The sequence below is a fragment of the Sylvia atricapilla genome, chromosome 16, assembly GCF_009819655.1.
Source record: "Sylvia atricapilla isolate bSylAtr1 chromosome 16, bSylAtr1.pri, whole genome shotgun sequence".
Lineage (NCBI taxonomy): Eukaryota > Metazoa > Chordata > Aves > Passeriformes > Sylviidae > Sylvia > Sylvia atricapilla.
The window spans coordinates 3,559,373-3,579,787 of NC_089155.1; the positions used below are offsets into that span (position 1 = coordinate 3,559,373).

Here is a 20,415-nt window from a genome sequence, read left to right on the forward strand (position 1 = left end):
CAGCCATAAAAGAGTGCCCGTGTGGAAGGGCTGACTCCAAATGGTTTTATCCAAGTGTGAAATCGTTACCTTTTGTTTCATGAATTTCAGGGTCTCACATGCCCTGGTAGTAAATCTAAAGTACTGAGCTGAATATCAGAGTGGAAGAAAAAGTGAAGAGACTTTCTTCCCAGCCTTCTTGATTATTAAATAGATTTCATTGTTATTGGCTCTATCTCAGCAGGTTTTTTTCATCACAGAGGCAGTAATTACCATCTCTTCTTCCTATGCCATTTTTTACAAATTTGGCTGAATTTGAATTTTTTTCTTGGGTATTCTTCAACTTCAGTGAACATAGTAGAAGAGTTGTTTAATTTAAATGACTGTTAAAAGAACACACAAAATAACTCCAAAATGAAGGCTCTGGTGTGAATAACTTGCAATATGAGAGACTATTTCCTCAAGTAGCATCACTATTATCAGCTTTAGTTTTGTGAATGCTTTGCAGATGCAAGCAAGCTGATGGGTGACAGTGCAAGCCAGTATTCATAACAGGCTGCTTTTTGAGTCTCTGAAACAGCCAAGCACATTCCAGAAGATGACACTGTCGAACAATCTCTTTTTTCCCCCACTATTTTCTGCATGAAACTGTTTATTGAAAGCAAACCTTCACTTCAGCATATTGTATTCTGCATGGAGCTGTTCCAGAGTGCAATGGAAACTGTAGCAATCTTTAATTGATTTTAATGTGTTTTGAATCAGTTCTTAAATAGACAGAAAATTGCAGAACAGAGCACTGGGTCCTGTCAGTGTGTCCCTAGGTGGCTGCGAAACACAGTTCATTATGGTTTGTAGATTAGTTTCAGAGCTTCTGATTAAAAATGCTGTTGGAGGTACTGAGGGTGACATTTTGGGATATGTGAAGGCAGTAACTCAATTCTCAGGGATATATTGGCACCTGTTTGCCCCCAGAAAACTTCATGAGCTTGGAAGCTGTCTGGGGAGTTGACTCTTTGGGTGCCCAGTCAGGAATCCACCCTTGGAGCCCAAGGAATGCAGTGGATGCTCAGAGCAGTGTCAGCATCAGCCTTTATGGCACTTACCCTTGAGTTCCTGTAAAGTTTAGGGGAATGTATAAAAGCTATATAAGGCTTTTTTAGACTTGATTTGGGTTGAATTTTTTTACAAAATCTCCCATATGCAGATTCATGGTGGGGCTGGAGGCACATTGTGAGAAGGATCTAGTTACAGTTTAATGTCACAGTTTTTTTAGGGCAGAAATACAGAGTACTGATACATGGAGTACCTTTCTTCAAAATTCCCATTATTTTAGTTCTTACTGTCTCTATGGCAGAATTCAGGCTTTGATTTCGATACCTTTAAGAAATAAAGATGTTGAGGCTCCTCTTCTGTCTCAGTGTGCCTCACTGAAGGCAGCTGACCATGAAACAAGCATCTGCACCCCCAATGGCTAATCTGAATTCTAAATGTGGGTGTCAGGCAGCACATCAAACCCTCTCCCATTCCAGTATCCAGGAGATGGCTCCATCCTGTCAGAATTAATGTGATGAACCTTCATGGATATATACAGATATACTTACTTTGGCTCACCAAATTTAACACGATCACAAGTTAAATGGAAGAATCAAATGAGAAAAAGCTGGTGCTCAGTATTTGTAGCTGGATTCTTGTGTGGCCCACAAGGGAAAAGAAGCTGAAGAGGTTGTTGGTCCCTCTAATTATTGTACATTGTCCCTGTTTGTGTGCTGCTGATGCCTTTTCTTTGCCTCTGTGCAGCACTGACCCTTGTGGATTGCGTCAAGACAGTATTTGGGTTTATTTTCATGCATTGGATGGCCCTTTTGGAGTAGCTGGATCTCTTTCTTCCACAGAATCTGTGTAGGAGTGGAAATTCAATGTCCAGATCCACATCAGCTGCTACATCCCAAATGGGGAGGGACAAATCTTTTCTATCCTTCACTTCATTTGCTCCTTTTTGTCCTTCATTCTTTGCATTAAAATAACCAGCAATAAGGAAACCACTACTCTTTTGCTTCCTGTAGCCTATCAGAGTTATTCTGAAAGTAACGTGTTCATCTGAGCTGGAAGTGGGAAGTTCCTGTTCTCTGTAGGATGAACAACAAAACCTGCTCACAGTAGTCTACTAAAAAAAAAGCACTACAAGATCAAGCTGTACTAATTGCCACTTATTTTTGCTCCCTGGGAGAAAATAACATTGGAAATAATATATGGCTGATAATAAATTTATGTGTTAAATGAAAATACATTGAATCTTTATATGATGTGAAGGAAAGTTAATAGGAGATTGGTCCAGAGGGAGTACTCAGCTGCTGAAACATTGTTTCTTTTAGTCTTTAATAATTCAGCTGAGTGGATGACTGGAAGGTTACAAGAAATGATATTCCTTTGCCTACCCACTCATTACCAAGAGCATAGGGAAGGTTTCACCTTGTTGATGGTTCAGGATGCCAAAGTGCATGGGCCAGGGTGCTGGCTGCTTATGGAGAGCTCTGACTCAGCTTTCCCCTGCATTCCTGGGAATCCTACATGCAGCATTTGAGACTGGCCTTAATACTTAATATGTGGACAAGTGTTGTCTCAGTCCATCCTCAAAAAGAAATCAAGATCAGGGGAAGGAGAAGCCCGAGGCAAACAGATCTCCATCACAGAAATGGGCTGTGACTGGGAATGTTGATTTTTTTTCCACATTCAATAGGGAACTCATCATTTAAAAAATTACCTTGTAGATGGTGATAAGGGCACCTTTCATTCCTCTGCAGACAACACTTGTGCTGTGGCCCATTATTGGTGGGTGCTTTTATCAGTGATTACAGCCAAGCTGTCAAAACTTTTAAAAGCTTCTATTAAATTGACATGGATTTATCTATCTAAGGCCCTTGAAATTTATAAAGGAGCCAAGTTTTGGCCTCCTTTTCCAATCAGAGTGTGCAGCTGCACACAGGGCAGTCAGCTCCCCAACCTTCTGGGAGGTCAGGCATTTGTTTTGTGGCCCAGATTTGAGAATCCCTCGAGAGCTCTCTGGAGAGCAGAGCCTGTGGATGTTGGAAAGCAGTCCCTGGTGTTTTTTAAGAGGACAGCAGCATTATTGGCTGCACCAAAGTGGGCTGGGGTGGCACTGGGAGCACAAAACCCCTGCTAACACTGCCCTGCAGCCCATCCACGGTGTTTGATTGCAGGGTTTCCAAATGTGTCCTGACATGAAAACTAGAATGCAGGAGTTAGTGTGGCTGTATCATCTTTCATTTCACTGGCACTGAAGTTGTTATCTCGTGTAGGAATTTGAATGCTCTGTTTTTGTTGTCTCTTTTAATATCATTTCTATGTGTGACACTGACACTCGTATCCAGCTGGGCGTTGGCATTGATTCCTGCCAGGAAATCCACGTCAGCTGATCCTGGCTGGGAGCAGCAGCTTTGAAACCTGAGCGGGGAGAGCCCCAGATCCCTGTTCCTGCCCCACTGGGAGATGGAATAAGAGCTATTAGAATAGTTTGGATATCTCCTCCTATTTCATCGCCTGCTTGCTTTTTTATCCTTCCCTCCAGCACCCACGTTTTGGAAAACCACTGCTCCTTTCCCTTGTGTGTGATTGTCAGAATTGTCAGGAATAGCAAATTGCAAGAGTAGACCCTGCTCAGCCCTGAGCTAGAGCTCTGGGTGCAGCTGAAGGGCTCTTTCAGGCCAAAAGGGAGATCCTGCCTCACCAAGGTTTATCCTGAGGTAGTGCCCAACCACTGGGGATTGTGCTGTATCCCACCAAGTTCCCACCTTCTGAGCAAAGTTGGATTTGTTTTACTCTTTTGAGCAATGCTGTAGTAATGCAGATGGTTTGCTAAACTGAGGGTAGGTAATAGGACATTTGCTGATCAGAATTCCCACAGCAATTCTATTTGGGTGTAGGATTGGTGGGGTTTTGCTCCAGGTTACAAGAGCATCCCAGTGCAGGTGTGGAAGCACTTGCTGTGCTTTGCAGCACTTGACTGGTTAATGCAGAGAAATGGATCTCTGAAAATGCACTAAAGGCAGGCAGTGAAATTCTGCTCTTAGCTATAAACAAAACAGGAGGAGAAGAGCATAACTCAAAAAACCCCCCAAAAAACAAAACAAAACAAAAAACAAAAAAAAACAACAACAAAAAAAAACAAAAACAAAAAACAAAAACCACACAAACAAAGCCCCAAAACCAATCACAAAAAACCCACACAACCAACAAACAAGCAAACAACAACAAAACAACCAACCAAAAAAACCCCCACATAAGCCAAATCATGATAGGGAAAAAAAAAAGAGGAGAAGAGTCTGTACCAGCTGTGTTACTGCTGGGGTGACACCGTGGGAACCCTTGCTCTTCTGGGAAGGCTCTAGTATAGATCAACGCACATGGGATCAAAACAGCAAAGTGAGACCCAGAGTAACCATTTGATTAAGGGAACCAGACGCTGAGATGTGCTAATCTCCAGCCCAAGTAAGCTTGTTGAGCTCAGACATGCTCCTTGGCTGCTTGGCCACTGCCTTGAGCAGTGGCCTCCTGCCCAAGTACGCCAAGCAGCCAAGGCAAAGATGTGGGTGCTGTGTCAGTCTGTGTGAGCTGGGGCATCAGGGATAAAACCATGAAAGCAGCCAAAGCAGCCAGTCACCCCCAAGTGTCACCAGAGGAGGGGTTTTACCCCAGGGGCAGTGACAGCAGTGCTAGCTCAGATACCTGTGCCATGGAAAAGGAGCAGGAGATGAACAGGATTTTAACTTGGACGCAAATGGGACAATTGTTACACCCCAGTGAATGTTCATGAACACGCCGTTGTGCTTCCAGAGGAACCTTGATTCATTTCAAAAGAATAAACATAAAAAGTAAAATCTCAGGCCATTACAAGAGTGAGTTATCCCTGTGAAGGGGAAAGAAGTATGTTAACAGCTGAGTGGGAAAGAGAAAATGTGAAAGAATAGAGGCAAAAGAGTGTCTGTGACTGGGTTCAGTTCAAAAAGTATCTGTGACTGGGTTCTGTATGTATCAAAACTCCTGCTCATGATAAAAAGTGTCTGTAGTGCTCTAATGATTTGGGAAGAGTTCAGTTACCTGGCAGTTCGGGTCCCTGGGAGCTTCCCGTCCTCCAAAGACTGAGTTTGTGGCACGTAAATGGGATAACTGAGAGGAGGATGTCACCCTCAGGTCTGGGGAGAGAAGGTGAGGGAGTTCTTGGCCTCTGTGTAGGCTGAAGCAGACTAATATATGTCTATGCATATAGATTTGTGTATATACCCTAAAGGAAACATTTTCTATGACTAGAAAATTACGGAGTGTTTAGGAGTGGATGAAACAGAAATCAAATGGTTTTTTTAGGTTAGAAGGCAATCTGGCGGAACGGCCCATAACAAGTGTCAGCTCCAATTTTGCACATAGGCTGACAAACAAAATGACAAACAAAATGACAAACTTTCCTGGTAGTGTAGATTATTATTGCCAGAGGAGAAGGTCAGAATAAGAATGTACACTCTCAGTAAACAGAGGCAGACCAGCCCAGTAAGAGTTGCTATTGCTGAGCTGAGGAGAGAGGGTTTGTATTGAAGACGCTTGCAGCTCCCACTGCTTCCTCAATGACTAACACTTAAAGTGTTGCTTGGAAACCTAGTTTTGTCTTTATAAAATTGTAAAATAAATATCAGAAGAAGGTCTAAAATATTTTATTAAAGGCTCTGATGAACTGTAGGAGGAGGACAGCTTTCCCAAATGCTGATTTGGCATCATTAAAGGCTGCAGTCCATGTAGCTGATGCTCCTGCTACATTAGCCAACTGCCAGTGTGAGGACAGCTTTAGTGTTGAGTAATTCATAAATTGCTCGCTGCTTGTACAGATTAGGTGGGATTGTGTCTAGCAGTGGGAGCCAAAATGGTTTCCAAGTGCTTCCCTGCCTGCCCGCTGTCAGCTGAGCAGCAGCCCACATCCCCACAGGCCCCACAAACTGGGAATTCAAAAGCAAAATTCTAAAAGGGCTTCTTTGACTCCTGCGTGCTGTAGGAGCCCAAACCTCGTTTCTCACGGGAGCATTGATGAGCTATTGCTGTGCTTAGAAATGTCCCGGAGCAATCTCTGAGCAGCAAAGGGCCCCCTGAAAGGCGGGCCAGTGACAACCCAGGAATGACTGCAGCCCTGTATCTCTGTGTCATGTGTGTGAGTGGTGTTAAACACACAGTGAACCTGCCTGGGCTATGGCAGCATCGAACTTCCAGGGCTTTGTTAGGTGGCCTGAGGAGGAAAGAAAAAAAAAAAAAACAACAGCAGAATGCATTTGAATGCCTTGCAGGCTCTGAGGCCTGGAATGGTAAGCTAGAAATAACAAGAATTGCTATTATATATCATAATGCGCAAAAGCTTAGCAGGAATCAAAAGGATTTACCATTTCACAGAGTCAGAGAGAATATGAGGTGGTGGTGTTGTTTCTTGAAACAATAGTGGATTGACAGAGCTGTAAAGCACCTGCTCAGTACATAACAGTCGTCGAGGATTGGAAGGTAGAAGGAGACTTGCCATTGGGAATTAGAGAATTCTACATTTCAGGATATCCCAAAAAGAGGTCATAGAATACCAGAATGGTTTGGGTTGGAAGGAAACTTAAAGCCCATCCTGTTTCAACCCCCTGCCATGGGCAGGGGACCACCTTCCACTGTCCCAGGCTGCCTCCAAGCCCCTGTCCAGACTGGCATTGGACGCTGCCAGGGATCCAGGGGCAGCCACAGCTTCTCTGAGCACCAGTGCCAGGGCCTCCCCAGGTCCTTATGTGGACCATCAAGGTACAAAGGGGAGGGCCCAAAAAAGGGATCTTCAAGATTCTTTTTGGCCTAAACAGCTTTTTGCACTCTGAAGCTGTTTCCAAAGGCACCCTGACACCATTGCCACCCTACTCATGCACTACTCCACTGCAGCCACCTTTTGCCCAAAGCAAACAATTCACATTTCACTTTGGTGGCTGAAGGAAGAAACCGTCTGCTTGCCAACATTCAGCACATTAAAAATCCATTCTAGGCTGGATATTTCATTAGTTGCTCCTTTCCCTAAAGGGTGACATGATGGAAATCCAGTCGGACTTCACCAAGGTGTTATCCTGATGTACTCCATTAAAACCAACAGAGCACAGTGGCCAGTATCGTTACAATCCCGGAGGGACTCATGTAATGACAGTAGAACTCCAATTTCTTCAGAGGGCTTACAGCAGAGTTTATTGAAAGACAGATTTTTTATACAGTGTTTGGGTACAATGAATAGGATGGGTCCTTTAGGGCACAACCTTTTTGTAAACCTCCTATACCAGTAAACAAGTTGGAGAAACAGCAGGTGTCAGGAGAATGGTGTCTGCAAGATTGTTCTGGGTTCCTACCTTATGATTTCCCAGGCAGGCTGACGAGAGTTCTGTCCTTGGCTTTCCCCAGGGTTCAGGGCACTGCCTGGAGCCTGAGAATCCATGTTCTGACCACTGGCAGTCCCACAGGCCAGCATCCTGCCCCACAGTGCCCCTTCAGTGGCCACGTCCCTGCTGCTGCTGTGCCAGGAGCTGTCCTTGCTGGGACACCTCAGCTGCGTGCTCCTGACTTTGCTCTACTCTTTGTCCTTTGATATGCTGGAAACATTCCTGACGTTCAAGGCTCTGGGTCTCTAATCTCACCTTTCTGTCTCCCTCCCAGTGTCTAACAGCTTGTTGTCAAGGGGAGACAGCTGCACGAAAGCCCGGAGAGCTGCAGACATCATCGAGTGCTTCTCTGTGCCAGTGAGCTACAAGAATGCCTCCAGTCTGGACTCCCCTCACTACTTTGCAGCTGAGCTGAAGCCCATCAACCTCCCTGTCACACAGCCCTTTCACCGTGGGTGACAACAAGACCTACAACTGGCTACTGGAATGCTCCTCTGTCCCCCCTGAAAAGCTACAGCATATACTTCCAGGCTCTTAGCAAGGCCAATGGAGTAAGTGCAGGGAAAATGAGCTGCATCCTGTAGGTGTGACTGCCTCTCTCTGTCCTCCTCATCATTCTCCTTCCTTCTCGATTGGATGCTGGTTTAACTTCTCCTTCTTATTACCCTCTTACAGAAATCTGATGAAAATCAAGCAATGCCATTACTTGTCCTTCAGTCAAATCTCTCTCTGATGCTCAGATCCAATGAGAAATCTGTTGAGGACCCTGATTCTGTAAAGGCCACATGTTGCCATGGGATTTACTAAATGAGCTGCTTAGAATTTAGATACCTTTTTTTTTATCCTTCCATAGCATGGCTGTCAGAGTAGGGGCTATTGTGCTTTTAAAAGCCATAATTGCAGTATCTTGATAGTTCACAGTGCTTGTGATTTTGGAGGAGATGTTATGAATTTGGATTACTTTCAGCTTGCACTTGGCCATATCATAATGGAGCACTTGTGGATGGGAGTTCAGCTTGAGGAAGTCAGGAACTGCAGTGGGGACTGTCTGCATCTGCCCTACCCCTCTGCAATGCTATATTTTTATATATTTTTTACTCTGTGATGCTGGGTTTAAAATGCAGACTGCACAGGAAGTGTAGCCTCAGACTCAAATAACAAATACAATGCCACAACACACCTCATCACACCACAGGAAAATGGGAGGCCTCTCTTCCCTCTTCTCTTCCAGCTGAGGATCATTTGTGACCTTTCACCTCTCCTGTTTCAGGGCAGATCCAGCCTCAGTGCGTCACTTTGGCTCACCAGCTGTTTTCCATTAATACACAACACAAGAGAATTTGCCACTCTGGCCTCGTGAAGAGTCTTAGAGCATGAAAAAGGCATCACAAATCTGGGTAGCAGAGTCTGCTACTATTAGCATGTTTGCCAGTGCTTTCAGGAATTTAATTTTAACAAAGATAAATTCTCCACTATATCACCCCTGAGAGAGCAAAATTACAAAAATCAGTCAAAGGTGAACGATGCAGGCTTTAGTGGCTTTTGTACCTGAAATGCAGCTGCACATTGCAGAGGACTGGGATGGTTTCACTGGCTGCAGTGCCAACGAGTGTTCACAACACATCTTAGTGCTTTACACCCTTCATTTATCACCATTTTCCTGCAGAGCTTCAGCTGTGTGGCTGACAAGTACAAAATCTCTTCAACACTGCTGGTTTTCACATTGGTTTCCTTTCTAGCCAATTCTAGTTTCCTTCCAGCACTGCTCAATTAATTCAGTTTTGGATTTGCCCTTATAAAAGAAATCGTGAATATGTGTATATGTCTCTCTGTTTCTAGTTAGTTCCCTCATGTGTGATAGTTAATTGCTAGTGACTGGATCCCCAGGGAAGAGGAAACTTATTTGCTTAAGTACAATATAATATTCCATAAATGGGTTGTGTGGATGGAAGTGTAGGCTTCCCTTGGTGTTCTGGATTCAGGCAACACTGGTGTTCCTGCTTCTCCTGCATCTCACCCTACGTTCCAGGTGTTGAGGCCTCAAAAAGGATGACTTGCTTGGGCTGTCCCAACAGGAACAAGATTGTAAAGGGCTTTTTAAGCATAAGTTAATCAAATAGTCTTAATGCAACAGTGCACAGTTCATGACAGGATGAGAAGTGTCCAGCCAGACCCAGTAAATTCCTGTTTGAGAAAGCAATTTCCTCTTGTGGTAATAATTTATATTTCTACAGGATATGCTTTATATATCCTCAAAGTGTAATGCTGTGGGTAAAAGTAGAGAGGAAATGCCCAAGAGTGGAATATGGATCTTCAGAGAAGCAGCTTCTGTTCTGATCCCTTCTATTTCTTGGTAAAATAATTAAACCCCATATTTAAAACATTAGGGTCAATTTGCATTCACTCTTTTGCAGCTGTAAATAGCAGGGTTTTATTCCATTCCCAGAATTATTTGCAGGTATCATTTATATTTAAGAGTTCTGGTTTTCACTTGTCTGTAACCTGAGCAGCTCTGACTGGTCTTGGAAAATCCTACAAACAATTATGGCTGCAATATGGAATTTCCATCCCTGGAAGTGCCCAAGGCCAGGTTGGATGGGATTTGGAGCAACCTGTGATAGCGGAGGGTGTCCCTGCTCATGGAAGGACATTGGAACTGGATGAGCTTTAAGGTCACTTCCAACCCAAAACATTCCATGATTTTTGATAAGGCACATCTGCAAAAAACCTGCAACAACAACAATTTAGCATGGTTGAAGTAGAGCCTTATGTTCCCTTACACATGAAAAAAACTGAACAGAACATTGCCACTCATTTTTTAATTAGGATATTCTATAGTTTCATTAATCACTGACAGTTGTGGAATGATAAAATTTCTTTCCACACCTGGAAGCTGCAATGAGAAGCCTTCATGCAGTGAACCAGAACATCTTCCTTTGGAAACAGAGGGCTCTGGGGAGAGCTTAATTTGAAGAAACAGCCTGGATTTGGTCAAAAAGCTTGATTAGGAGGAGCTTAGGAGTGTTGTAGGAGTTGTGCATTGTTTGAGCTCCTCTGTACACGGAGGGCTGAGCTCATTTGGTGTTCCCGTCTGCTCTGCAGCCATTAGCTCTGATTGTCACACTGAAAGGAACATAATTAACAGCTGGATGCCAAACAAGTGTGGCAAATTGCTGCAGAAGCAGCTCATGAGCTCTTCTGCCTCCTCTTGTGCACTGTTGTGCTTGTCTCAGAGTGTGAATGAAAAAGCTGTCTCTGGCTGGATCTCTGTCCAGGGCACTTGGGTGCACTTTGGTCACTGTGGAGCTGCCTCGGGCAGGACTCTGAGCTGAACATGGGGAGACTGAGAGGTTTTCAGCTTTGTTACACAAAATGCCTCCAAATCGTGTGAACTTCCTCCCAGGCAGTGCTGGCAGCCAGATACTGAGCTGAAATGTGGCAGGGTTTGAAGTGAGAGAGGGGAGAAAGGGGAAGGGGGCACAGAAGCTGCAGGCTTTGTGGCTGTGGGAGTGAGAAGCACCATTAGTTACTGCTTAGTTGATAGAAGGAGTCAGCACAAGAGGTGGCACAGAAGCAGAGGGGACATTTGGCTTGGCTCTGCTCTGGCAGGATCTCCAGACACTGTCACAGCCATCCAGGTAGGGATCTGCTGTTTGCTGCTTGTCCTGGTGCCACCTGCTACAGATGGCTGCCTGACAGAGCATGGAGATTGGCTTGTCTGAAAACCCTCCCTGAGCTCAGCCCCTTTAAAAGCCCAGCCCTGCCAGTGTTTTTCCCTCTGAAAGGTGAGGCCAGGTTGACAACCCTGTGTTATTCCTTATCCTCTCTTATCCTTACACTGGCTCAATAATCAAACTGAGAGCTGAAGGTTTGATTGTCCCCGGGTCTTTATCTGGCTCACTGCAGGTCTCTGGTTGCTGATCCAGCACCACGCTCCTGTGGGGAGAATTTTTGGCTGCTGTGTGAAACCTGCCTGAATTTTTGAGCAGCTCAGAAACCAGAGGTCCTTAAAAAAAAAAAAATCCTTTCTGGAGCTGCCTTTTACCTCATTGAGTTAAAATGAAATCTGTAAAGGCGCAGTTGCAATCAATAACTCCTGGCCATTTTTCCTTTAAATGGGAGATGAGCAGGAGCCTGTGTAACACAGCTGGAGGGATGGGGGGATGCTGCCAGCTGCTCTGCCAGCCTGGTGGTCCAACAGGTGACTGATGCCTTCAACCCAGAATTGTGAAAAGTAGCACTGCAGGAATCAATGAGAATATTATTTTTTTTGAGGGAATGATAGACTCTACCGAGATTCCTATTGATTTTTTTTTGCCTCTCTAATGACTTGTACTACATGCACAATCGGGCAGCTCATTATTATCAGGGGACTTGAGGCTGGATTTCTTGATGCTGACAGGTCTGCTCACAGCACACAGCATTATTCTTCTGGGACGTTTTGGAGGTATGGATAGAGCTGCCAGCAGAGATGTGCCATTCATCCCTGTGAAGATGGCCATCAAAAAACTGGGAGGAGTTTGAGTTCAGCACGAGCCGTGCTCTGAAAGATGAAATGGCACCAGGGCTGCCTGCAGCACTTCTGTGAGCTACTAACCAGCTTTGGGCAGCTCTGTGTTCAGGAGGATTTTGAGTGTACACTTCATCCCCTTACATTCACTCCTTAATCTCATCTTGGAGGTGCTGGCACAGAAATAAAGCATCTGTGGGAACACTTCAGTCTTTGTATGCCCATGTTTCCACATCTGGTTGACCAAAGGATATGGACCTGAGTGTTTTCTGCATAAAAAATATAATCCTCCTCCAGTCTGCCTCATTTTTGAGAGGCTGAGAGGAGTGGGTATCCAATCATCAAGGACAGATCATTGAAATAGCTTCCTATTGTAAATAATAAAAGCCCTATCCACTTTGTTAAACCTCCCTTCTGCAAATGACACAAATACTAAAAAAAAGCTGATAATTGGAATAGCAATAATAGGTTTGGCTCAGTCTCTGGAAGGAAACAGCAATTTCCTGTAGCTGGCAATAAAAAGTATAGGGGAGTCCATTGACCCTGCACAGACATATTTAAAGACTGCAAACCACTGGCTGCCAGTGCTATAGCAAATAAACACACAATTTAGAGCTCTCCTGAAGCTGGGAAAAATTTGTTGAGGACCAAAAAAATAATTCCTTAAGACTGGACAAACCCATGGTTTCTACCCTGTGTGAAGCAGGTTGCCAACAATTCCATGTTCAGCTCTGGGACGTGGGGAACTAAAGCTGGAACTGAGGCCAAGGGGAGAGTGGTGATTCCTTCTCTGGTCCGTGCACCAGCAGCAGATAAAATTGCCTATTCCCAGTTTAGCTGCCTAAAAAACTCTGCCTGTTGTAGGGCAGTCCCCATGGCACATCTGGGGACAGCAGGTCCCACCAGGACTGGCAGGTGGCTCTTCGGGCAAGGCAAGCTCAGTTTGACTGCTGCAAAGTCATAATCATAGTAAAGGAAAGGGAAAATGGTGGGTGTGAAAACAGATGGATGAAAAAGCTTTGCCGCTTTCATTGTTGTTGGTAGTCTGCAAACAGCAAGCTGCCAGTTTCAAAGAAAAGGGGGGGAAAAAAAGATCATGTGGCTTTTTAGGTTGTGAAGACGCAGCTGTCACATAAACATATGTCCTGCTGCCCTCGTAGCCCTTTTCTGCAGAAAATTGTTCTCATCCAAACGCTGAAGAGACAGAGGCAGAACTCGTTATCATCCATTTCACTTGAGTGAAATGTGCATTTAGGAACCTCACTAATTAGTAGACAGCAGCAGCTCCTTTGCTTCTAAAATGAAAGAATCAAGCTATATTAAAAGAAAGTTTTAAAAAGCCCTGGGAATTCAGGGGGGATGCCAAAGCAGGCTTGTGGTGTGCAGTTCCCAGGCTGTGGGCAGAGAGGGCTTGCCCAGCTCCTCAGACAGGTCCCTCTCCAGAGGGTCCCCAGTTTGTGCTGATGGATGGTAGGTGCAGGTCCTCCTGCAGGAACAGGCTGCCAGCACCCTGAAACACAGGGCTCTTATCTCTCCATGGTGTGTGGACCTAAAAATAGAGCCAGGCTTCAGCCTTGAGTGAGGGTACACCATGGTCTTCTTTTATTCACTGGTAAATAAGTTCCAGAAAACAGTTTTCCATCAATATGTTGAGGTAGGAGGTGGATGGGCTTATTCTGCAGTGAGCTTTCAGGACATGGAGCATGTTGGAAAGTGAGGGTTGCATGAAGAGCTGCAGGATGTAGCCACGAAATCTTTTCCTGTTCCAGGATCTCAGTGAAAATGTGCCTGCGTTGTTCCATTACTGTTTGGCTGTAAAATGTCTGCCTTAACCTGGCAGTGATACAGAGCTGAAGCAGTACTGGCATCTTAATTTAAGTTATTCCTGTGAGTTTAGCCATAACATGAAACAGATATGCAGAATATGCTGGCTCTCTGTTTTTCAGTAAGATTGTTGTAGATACAGAAGACCTCGTAAAACTTCTGTGATACCATAAAATGGGAGTTAAATCTGGCAGCGTTTAAAAGAATGCTCAGCAACAACACAGAGACTGAATTTTGGGGAATTATTTGGGATTTTTTTTCTAAAACTTCTGTTATCTCTTTATTTATATATTTTTCTTGCCATTGCTTTAAGCAATCTGGATGGATCATTGATAATTACCCACATTGTTTATTCCTGCTTTGCTGGTGGCTAAAGAGAAGTGCCTTGCAGTGACAGGACAAGAAGTAGTGTGCACAGATTGAAAGATGGGAAATGTAGCTTAGGAAAAAAAATAAAAATAAAAGCATTATCCCTGCCTATGGCACTTTAAGGTGCATTCCAACCCATTAACATTCTATGATCTTTACTGTGTACAGGAAAGTGCCTTGAAGCAAAAGTAATATTTTTCAGAAAACAAACATGATTGTGAGAAAGTGGGTTTACTGGTTTTTGAGGGGGATAATTGGGTTAGGATTTTTTTTTGGTTGGTTGGGGTTTTTTTGGGGGGGATGTGTTTATTTATTCTGTTTCTTCTTTAAAAGATTCATGCAAACTTACAATTCTCAGTATCAACCAAAGAAAACTAGAATAAATTGAAAGGGATCTCGATTTTATGAGACACCAAAGAGTGAACAGTGGGGTGGTCAGTGGAAAGCAACAGAATAATCAACCCTAATCCAAAATATGGGCTAAGTTCAAGTCTTTAAACTTTAGCACCCCTTGGAGCAGGGAGCCTGGTGTCTGTTCAGGTGCTTTTACGTTTTCCTTCTCAGAAGACGCAATTTGAAATGAAGTTCTGAAGTCCACACATCATAACCCTCTAGCCTTTGCTTTTGGCAGTGCCAGTTCTCCTGACAGCTGTGGTCGTGCTCAGTGCAGCCATCAGTGGATGCAGATGCAAACAGAACAAATTCTGTCTTCCCAAATCACCCCATGGAAGGGTCTCACGCAGGAATTCACATGTTTAAATGAGAACGCCCTAGACTCTTCTTTTTCCAGCACTGACTAATTTCTCCAGCTTTCTGTTATCTCCTTTTTCTGATTCTGAAATCAGCAAAAAGCAACAAATACACAAGAAAATTATCCTCAACAAAATGTGAGCAAGCGTCCACCTACTCGTAGACTGCAAAAACCTTGTTATTTTTTTTTTTTATTTTACTCTTCATTGCTGATTTTCCAGGTCAGCTCGTTGTAAATCAGAAACTACATCAGGATGTCTCTGTCTTTTGGTTCCCAGCACCATGTGCAGAGACAGCTCTGAAAACAAAGCTGGGGTTTTGCTGCTTTGTACGTCACAAGCAGCAACAGAGACTTTGGATTTCCAGAATAACTGGCAATTCAAACCTGTGACCCACGAGGCAGAGGCAGGTGGGGAACAAATTGTGCAGGGAAGCTGATTTTTGAGGGACAAAGGGGTGTAACCAAAGAGATGTCTTTGTTTTGCTGGGATAAACAGAGCTTCAGTCCCACTCTGGAGCATACACAGCTGGGAAATGGATATGGTTTGTCCTCAAGGATCCAGGAATTCCTTAAGAGGCTTTGAAGGCAAGGTCAAAGGGAGGGTTTGTCCTGAGTATCTTGTTTTTAGCCTGCACATGGGGTGGCTCGTATCCAGATTGTGTGGCATCACAGAAAGGGATCTGAGAGAATTGCTGCTGAGATTCCCAGTGTTTTCCACCAAGGATCCTTCAATCATCCTCTTCCTATGTACAATGAAAGCATGAGGAGAAGGCACAGTGGGGCTGTGTGTGTCTGCTCCAGCCAAGGAAGATTTGTCACAGATGGAGCGATTTTCTCCAAGAGCAAATTCAGATTTCCACAAGGCTTGTCCAGTTGTTTGAGGATGGAAGGAGGTGCTCAGCAGTGCTTTGCTGGGCTGTTGTTCCCAGAGCACAGACAGCATTCATATTAATGGAGCATTGTTAGCACAGTAATTTATGCTGGATTCATTACACCTGAGACGTGCAGAGGCATAAAGTGCTCTGCAAACCCTGCAGCAGATTAGAGCCTGACAGAGGCAGCTCTTTAACCAAGCAGCACATTCCCATTTGGATGGCAATCAGGCTGGACAGCAGCAAGCCCTGCCAGCAAGGGCTGTGCAATGAGGAACTGGGGACACCACAAAGCCCGTGTTTGCAGCAGTGGTGTCCTGAGAAGGCTGCTGAGTTTGAGCTGTTCGTGAAGCCAAATACAACATTCAGATCCAAATCCTGTTTCTGCAGCTCTGCAGGCTCCAGGGTGGATTGAACACGAAGCGTTGGGTTGTGTCCCAGCTCTGCAATGAGGAGCTGCAGTGGTGAGGTTTGTTAGAACAGCTCGTTTGGCAGAGGCAGCAGCACAGAATGTTGGTCTGCTCCACATCCATCAGAGAGCTGAGATATTCAAATGACTTCTTTGGTGTCTGTTTGCCATGTGTTTAAATAAATACCCAATTTGCGAAATTTGCAGTAATGGTGCATGAAAATGAGATGTACAGTGGCGTGTTCTTTTGACCCAAGGCTTGTCAGTCTATTACAGAGCAGGTCATTTAGCTGGGAAATTCTATTAGCTAATCAGGCATTTCTGTGGGACCCATCACTCACACGTGGAGCGTGGAGAAACGTGCTGTCACTCCCAACTTCTCGATGCTTAAGAGAACCAACTGCAGGCAAGTCCAATAGTCTGGAGTGTTTTATGCAACAAGAACTGTTGGTGGTATTTTCAAAGATGAAGTGCAAGAAAAGATACGTGTATTTTTAGGAGCTCTTTAACAGAATGTGTGTTTATTGTGAATGGGCAAATTACACACTATGATGTTTTCCTATATATTTTTCTTGTATTTTTTTTTTTTTATTTTTCAGGAAACAAAAATCAACTGTGTCCGGCTGGCAACAAAAGGTATGTAGGTCTCTCTTTCCTGCAAAACACAATACCAGAAATGTAAAAACTGCAGTGGTGGCACAACTTGATTACAGTTCCTAGCCAGAGAACCAGCCTCTTTATTTCCTCTTTTATTTTATTTTTTTTTTATAAAGGAAGATTGCCAAGGCAGAACAACAATTTCCAGGACCACTCCACTATATTTGTGGCCTCTGATTTTTTTAACGCAGGGTATAATTCCCTGTGCTTCCTCCTTCCCCTCGTTCTGTTGACAGCTTTTCTGTCCTGAGGACTGTTCTTGCTGTTGGCAGAACATCACTGAAAAAGTGACATTAACTTCCTATTCAATTTGTTCCCCCCACAACTGTACAAAGTAGATAAGAGGAGATCTGGTGTGAGCCTAACCTTGTACACAGCAGGGCACAATTCTTACATGACGCCATTTTCATGGTATAATTGAACAAACCAGGAGAGAGCATTCCTGATTTTCACTGTGGTGAGCTCAGAACAGACCGAGCTGACAGGTCACACAGAGCAAACCCAAGACAAACAGCCCCAGGTTGGTTCACAAGGTGCAGCTCTTGAGGGGCCAACAGTGACAATGTCTGAGCTTCTTCTTAGAGTTTACAGCTGCTTTTAACAACTCTTCTAAAGATTTTAAAATCACCCCAGAGGCTACTTTTGCAGAAAAGATGTCAGACACGAATTTATTTGTAACACAGAGTAGCTGTAAAAAGATTTCCCCAACACAGGTTGTAGTCAGCAAAGGAGCAGAAAGGAAATGCTGGGGTATTGCCATGGGCTGTGCTACAGATGATCTCCATCCCCAAACTTAGCTTTGCCAGCTTGGGCTCTTGCTACTTTGCTGTCATGTGAAATTCCTGCATGACTGCCTGTGGAGGCTTTGAGGGTTCACCAAAATTGGCGGGAACCCAGAAATCCTTTGAGGCACCAGCCCATTGTTTCCATTCTTTTCCTTCTATTTTGACTTGTGGCAGAAGTTAATGATTTCAAGGTCCTTTCTCCTGATCCCTTCTGCATCTGCACTTGCAGAGGAGTTGGGAGGGCTCAGAGAAGCCCCATTAGCCACTGGAGAGCATTGTCCATCTCCCTGTGGAGACAGCCCAGGCTGTGACAGCCAGGCAGGCACTGGGGTGGCAGGTGGGTTCCCATTTATGCTGCTGTTTTCCCTGCTCAGCCTTGGGAATGGAAACTGGTGGGGCTGTAAGCAGTTGTGTCACCACTGAAATCTGAGGAGGAGGAGCCATTTCTCCCATTTCTCCTTCTCATCTGTGCCTCTAGTGCTCCGCATACCCTCTTGTTCCTTTCCTGTTTACAAGTTCCTTGTAAAATCTTTATTTAATTCATTCTCTGGGTTGCAAACATTCTATATGTCTTGGTCTGTGTCTCTCCTTCCTCTCAGTTTTCTCAGCTGGTAGCAATGTGACCATTTCAAATACCTGATTTTGGCTTTCTGGTGGTAGAAAGAGCAAGAGCAGGACTGGGTGAAATGATTCTCCACAAGCTTTTCCAATGGTATAGTCTCTTCACGAGATACTGGATTAATTAGTTTTTTGGAAACCTGGAGTTCCTTCCATTTCAGTTGTTCATTTTTCTGGAGCTGGTGGAAGAATGTTGTCATGCTAGCAGGAAAGATATTTGCTCTGTGACTATTTAAAAGAAAATACCTTACACAGCTTGAAAAATCCCATTCTGGTATGACCTTTAGTTTCCACTCTGTGATTTGGGTACCTCAGTAAAGTGTCCTATCACTGTTTGACCTTCAGTTGACTTCTGCAAACTGAGATAATTTTCATTAACCTTGTTAGGTCACCAGGAAAAGTCACTGAGCCACTCAGTCAATGAAACCCCTCCTTCTGTTGGTTCTGAATGTCATCTCTTTTTAAAAAAAGAATCTCCTGCTAGGATTAATTTAATAAGATATAGAAAAGAGATGGGTAGAGCCTGAGGATGTCTAGAGCCACTGCTTTTTGGTGATCTTATTCTTTAGGGTTTTTTTCCTTTATTGACTTGAATGGAAAAGGACAAGAAATGATGGTAGTTCTAGTGTTTACTCTCGCTGTCTCAATTCATATCACTTTTGATTTATATCACTTTTGATTCATATCACTTTTGATTTGTAGGTAGATATCTTATTCCTCTGTGTGGAGTGCAGAAATCTCTGTGGAAATCCTTTTCCTCGTGGCCTGGCTCTGAGCTGCAGTGCTGTAATTCCCAGTGCCTGGCCCTCAGCACGGAGCCTGGGATGCTCCAGCTGTGGCTCTTTCAGCTCTCCAAAGGAGCAGGGCTGGCAGGCAAGGGAGCACCACGAGCTGGGGTGTTGGAATGTCACAGGAGCTGCCACTGCTGAGCTGCAGCTGGACAATGTGGTTGTGTGAGCTTTGCCAGAGTTTCAGGTTGCCCTGTGTCCTGTGCATCCCCACCGTACATTAACCCAAATGGATAAAGGGCCAGTCCCTGGAGAGGGGTGTGGGACCTGCCCTCTCTCTGCAGTGGGGCAAGGCACAGAGACACTCACAAAACTGCAATTACACCGTGTCCTGATGGAAGGCTGAGAGCTGGAATGTTCTAGATGATCTCCTGTGTCTGTGCTGTCTTCTGTCTGCTCATGATATTGATTACCCTTAATGGCATTGCTCCTTATTCCCCTTTATTTGCATTGGTGTTTTCCTGAGGGTGGAACGAGCAAACCTGAAGGCTGCCTTGAACAAAATCAACAGAGCTGCCAGTGAGGATGCCACTGTGGTGTCTTTGGTGGGAATCAGGAAAAAAAACCCACTTTTTTCTGAGTCAGGGTTAATCTCAGCTTTAAAAGCTCTGCTTTGAGTTGGTACCAGAGGGGGGAAAAAATGATGCAAGAAAATAAATACATACTGCTGGTGCCAGACTAAATGTTCATTTTGGAACAGAGGCCTAATTTTCCCATTCCCAGACATTTGTCACTGCAGCAGCCCCATTAGCAGCAGTGAAATGAGTTCTGATTTACACCAGTGACAGCAAGATTAGGATCGAGGCGTCCTTAAGCAAGGCAGGAATTCTCTTGAAGTACTGGATTAACAAGGGCACTAAACGTGAGTGTGGGAGTAATTAGGCAGTGAAATGTGTTAGGCATGTGTTACTGGGGGATTGTAACACATCCTGGGTGTTGCTGCGAGGCACCTGCTCAGAAGCTGAGTCTCTTTAATTGCTTGAGAGACGCACGGGGCTGTTCCACCGCCTCTGCTCCAGCAGGCTGCCGGGGAGTGTTTGCTTTCTGTGTCCCAAGAAAAGGCAAGCAGAGCAACCTTTAAAAGTGGTTCAGTCCACTAAAAAAAAAAAAAAAAAAAAAAAAAAAAAAATTTGGAGCATTCCCAGCTTTTCTTCCCTCCTCTGTAGCCAGAAATAGGCTGCTCAGATGATCCCTTTTCAGCTCAGCCCAGCTCCCTGGTGGGGCTCTCTTCATGGTTTTCTGTGTGCTGCTCCTGGTTAGATGAACTTGATTCTTGTGGTGGCAAGAAAAAGCTCTCAAATCCTTTCGGGTTGGGCTATTAAGTGCTGGGAGGAAGGGATGGCAGCAGCATGTCAGAGCAGGAGGGGCTCCAAAGCAGAGCCAGCAGGTGCCCGGCTGGGCCGGCACATCC

General features: G+C 44.5%; 1 protein-coding gene across 1 annotated transcript in view; it reads left to right on the plus strand.

Annotated features, from left to right (window-relative positions):
• The window catches only part of PTPRT (protein tyrosine phosphatase receptor type T), a 452,620-nt gene that overhangs the window by 348,346 nt on the left and 83,859 nt on the right, over positions 1-20,415 (plus strand). The window contains 5 exon segments of the mRNA XM_066331046.1: positions 1,872-1,991; positions 7,727-7,862; positions 7,864-7,896; positions 7,898-7,972; positions 16,756-16,792. Coding sequence (XP_066187143.1) covers positions 1,872-1,991; positions 7,727-7,862; positions 7,864-7,896; positions 7,898-7,972; positions 16,756-16,792 — 401 coding nt within the window.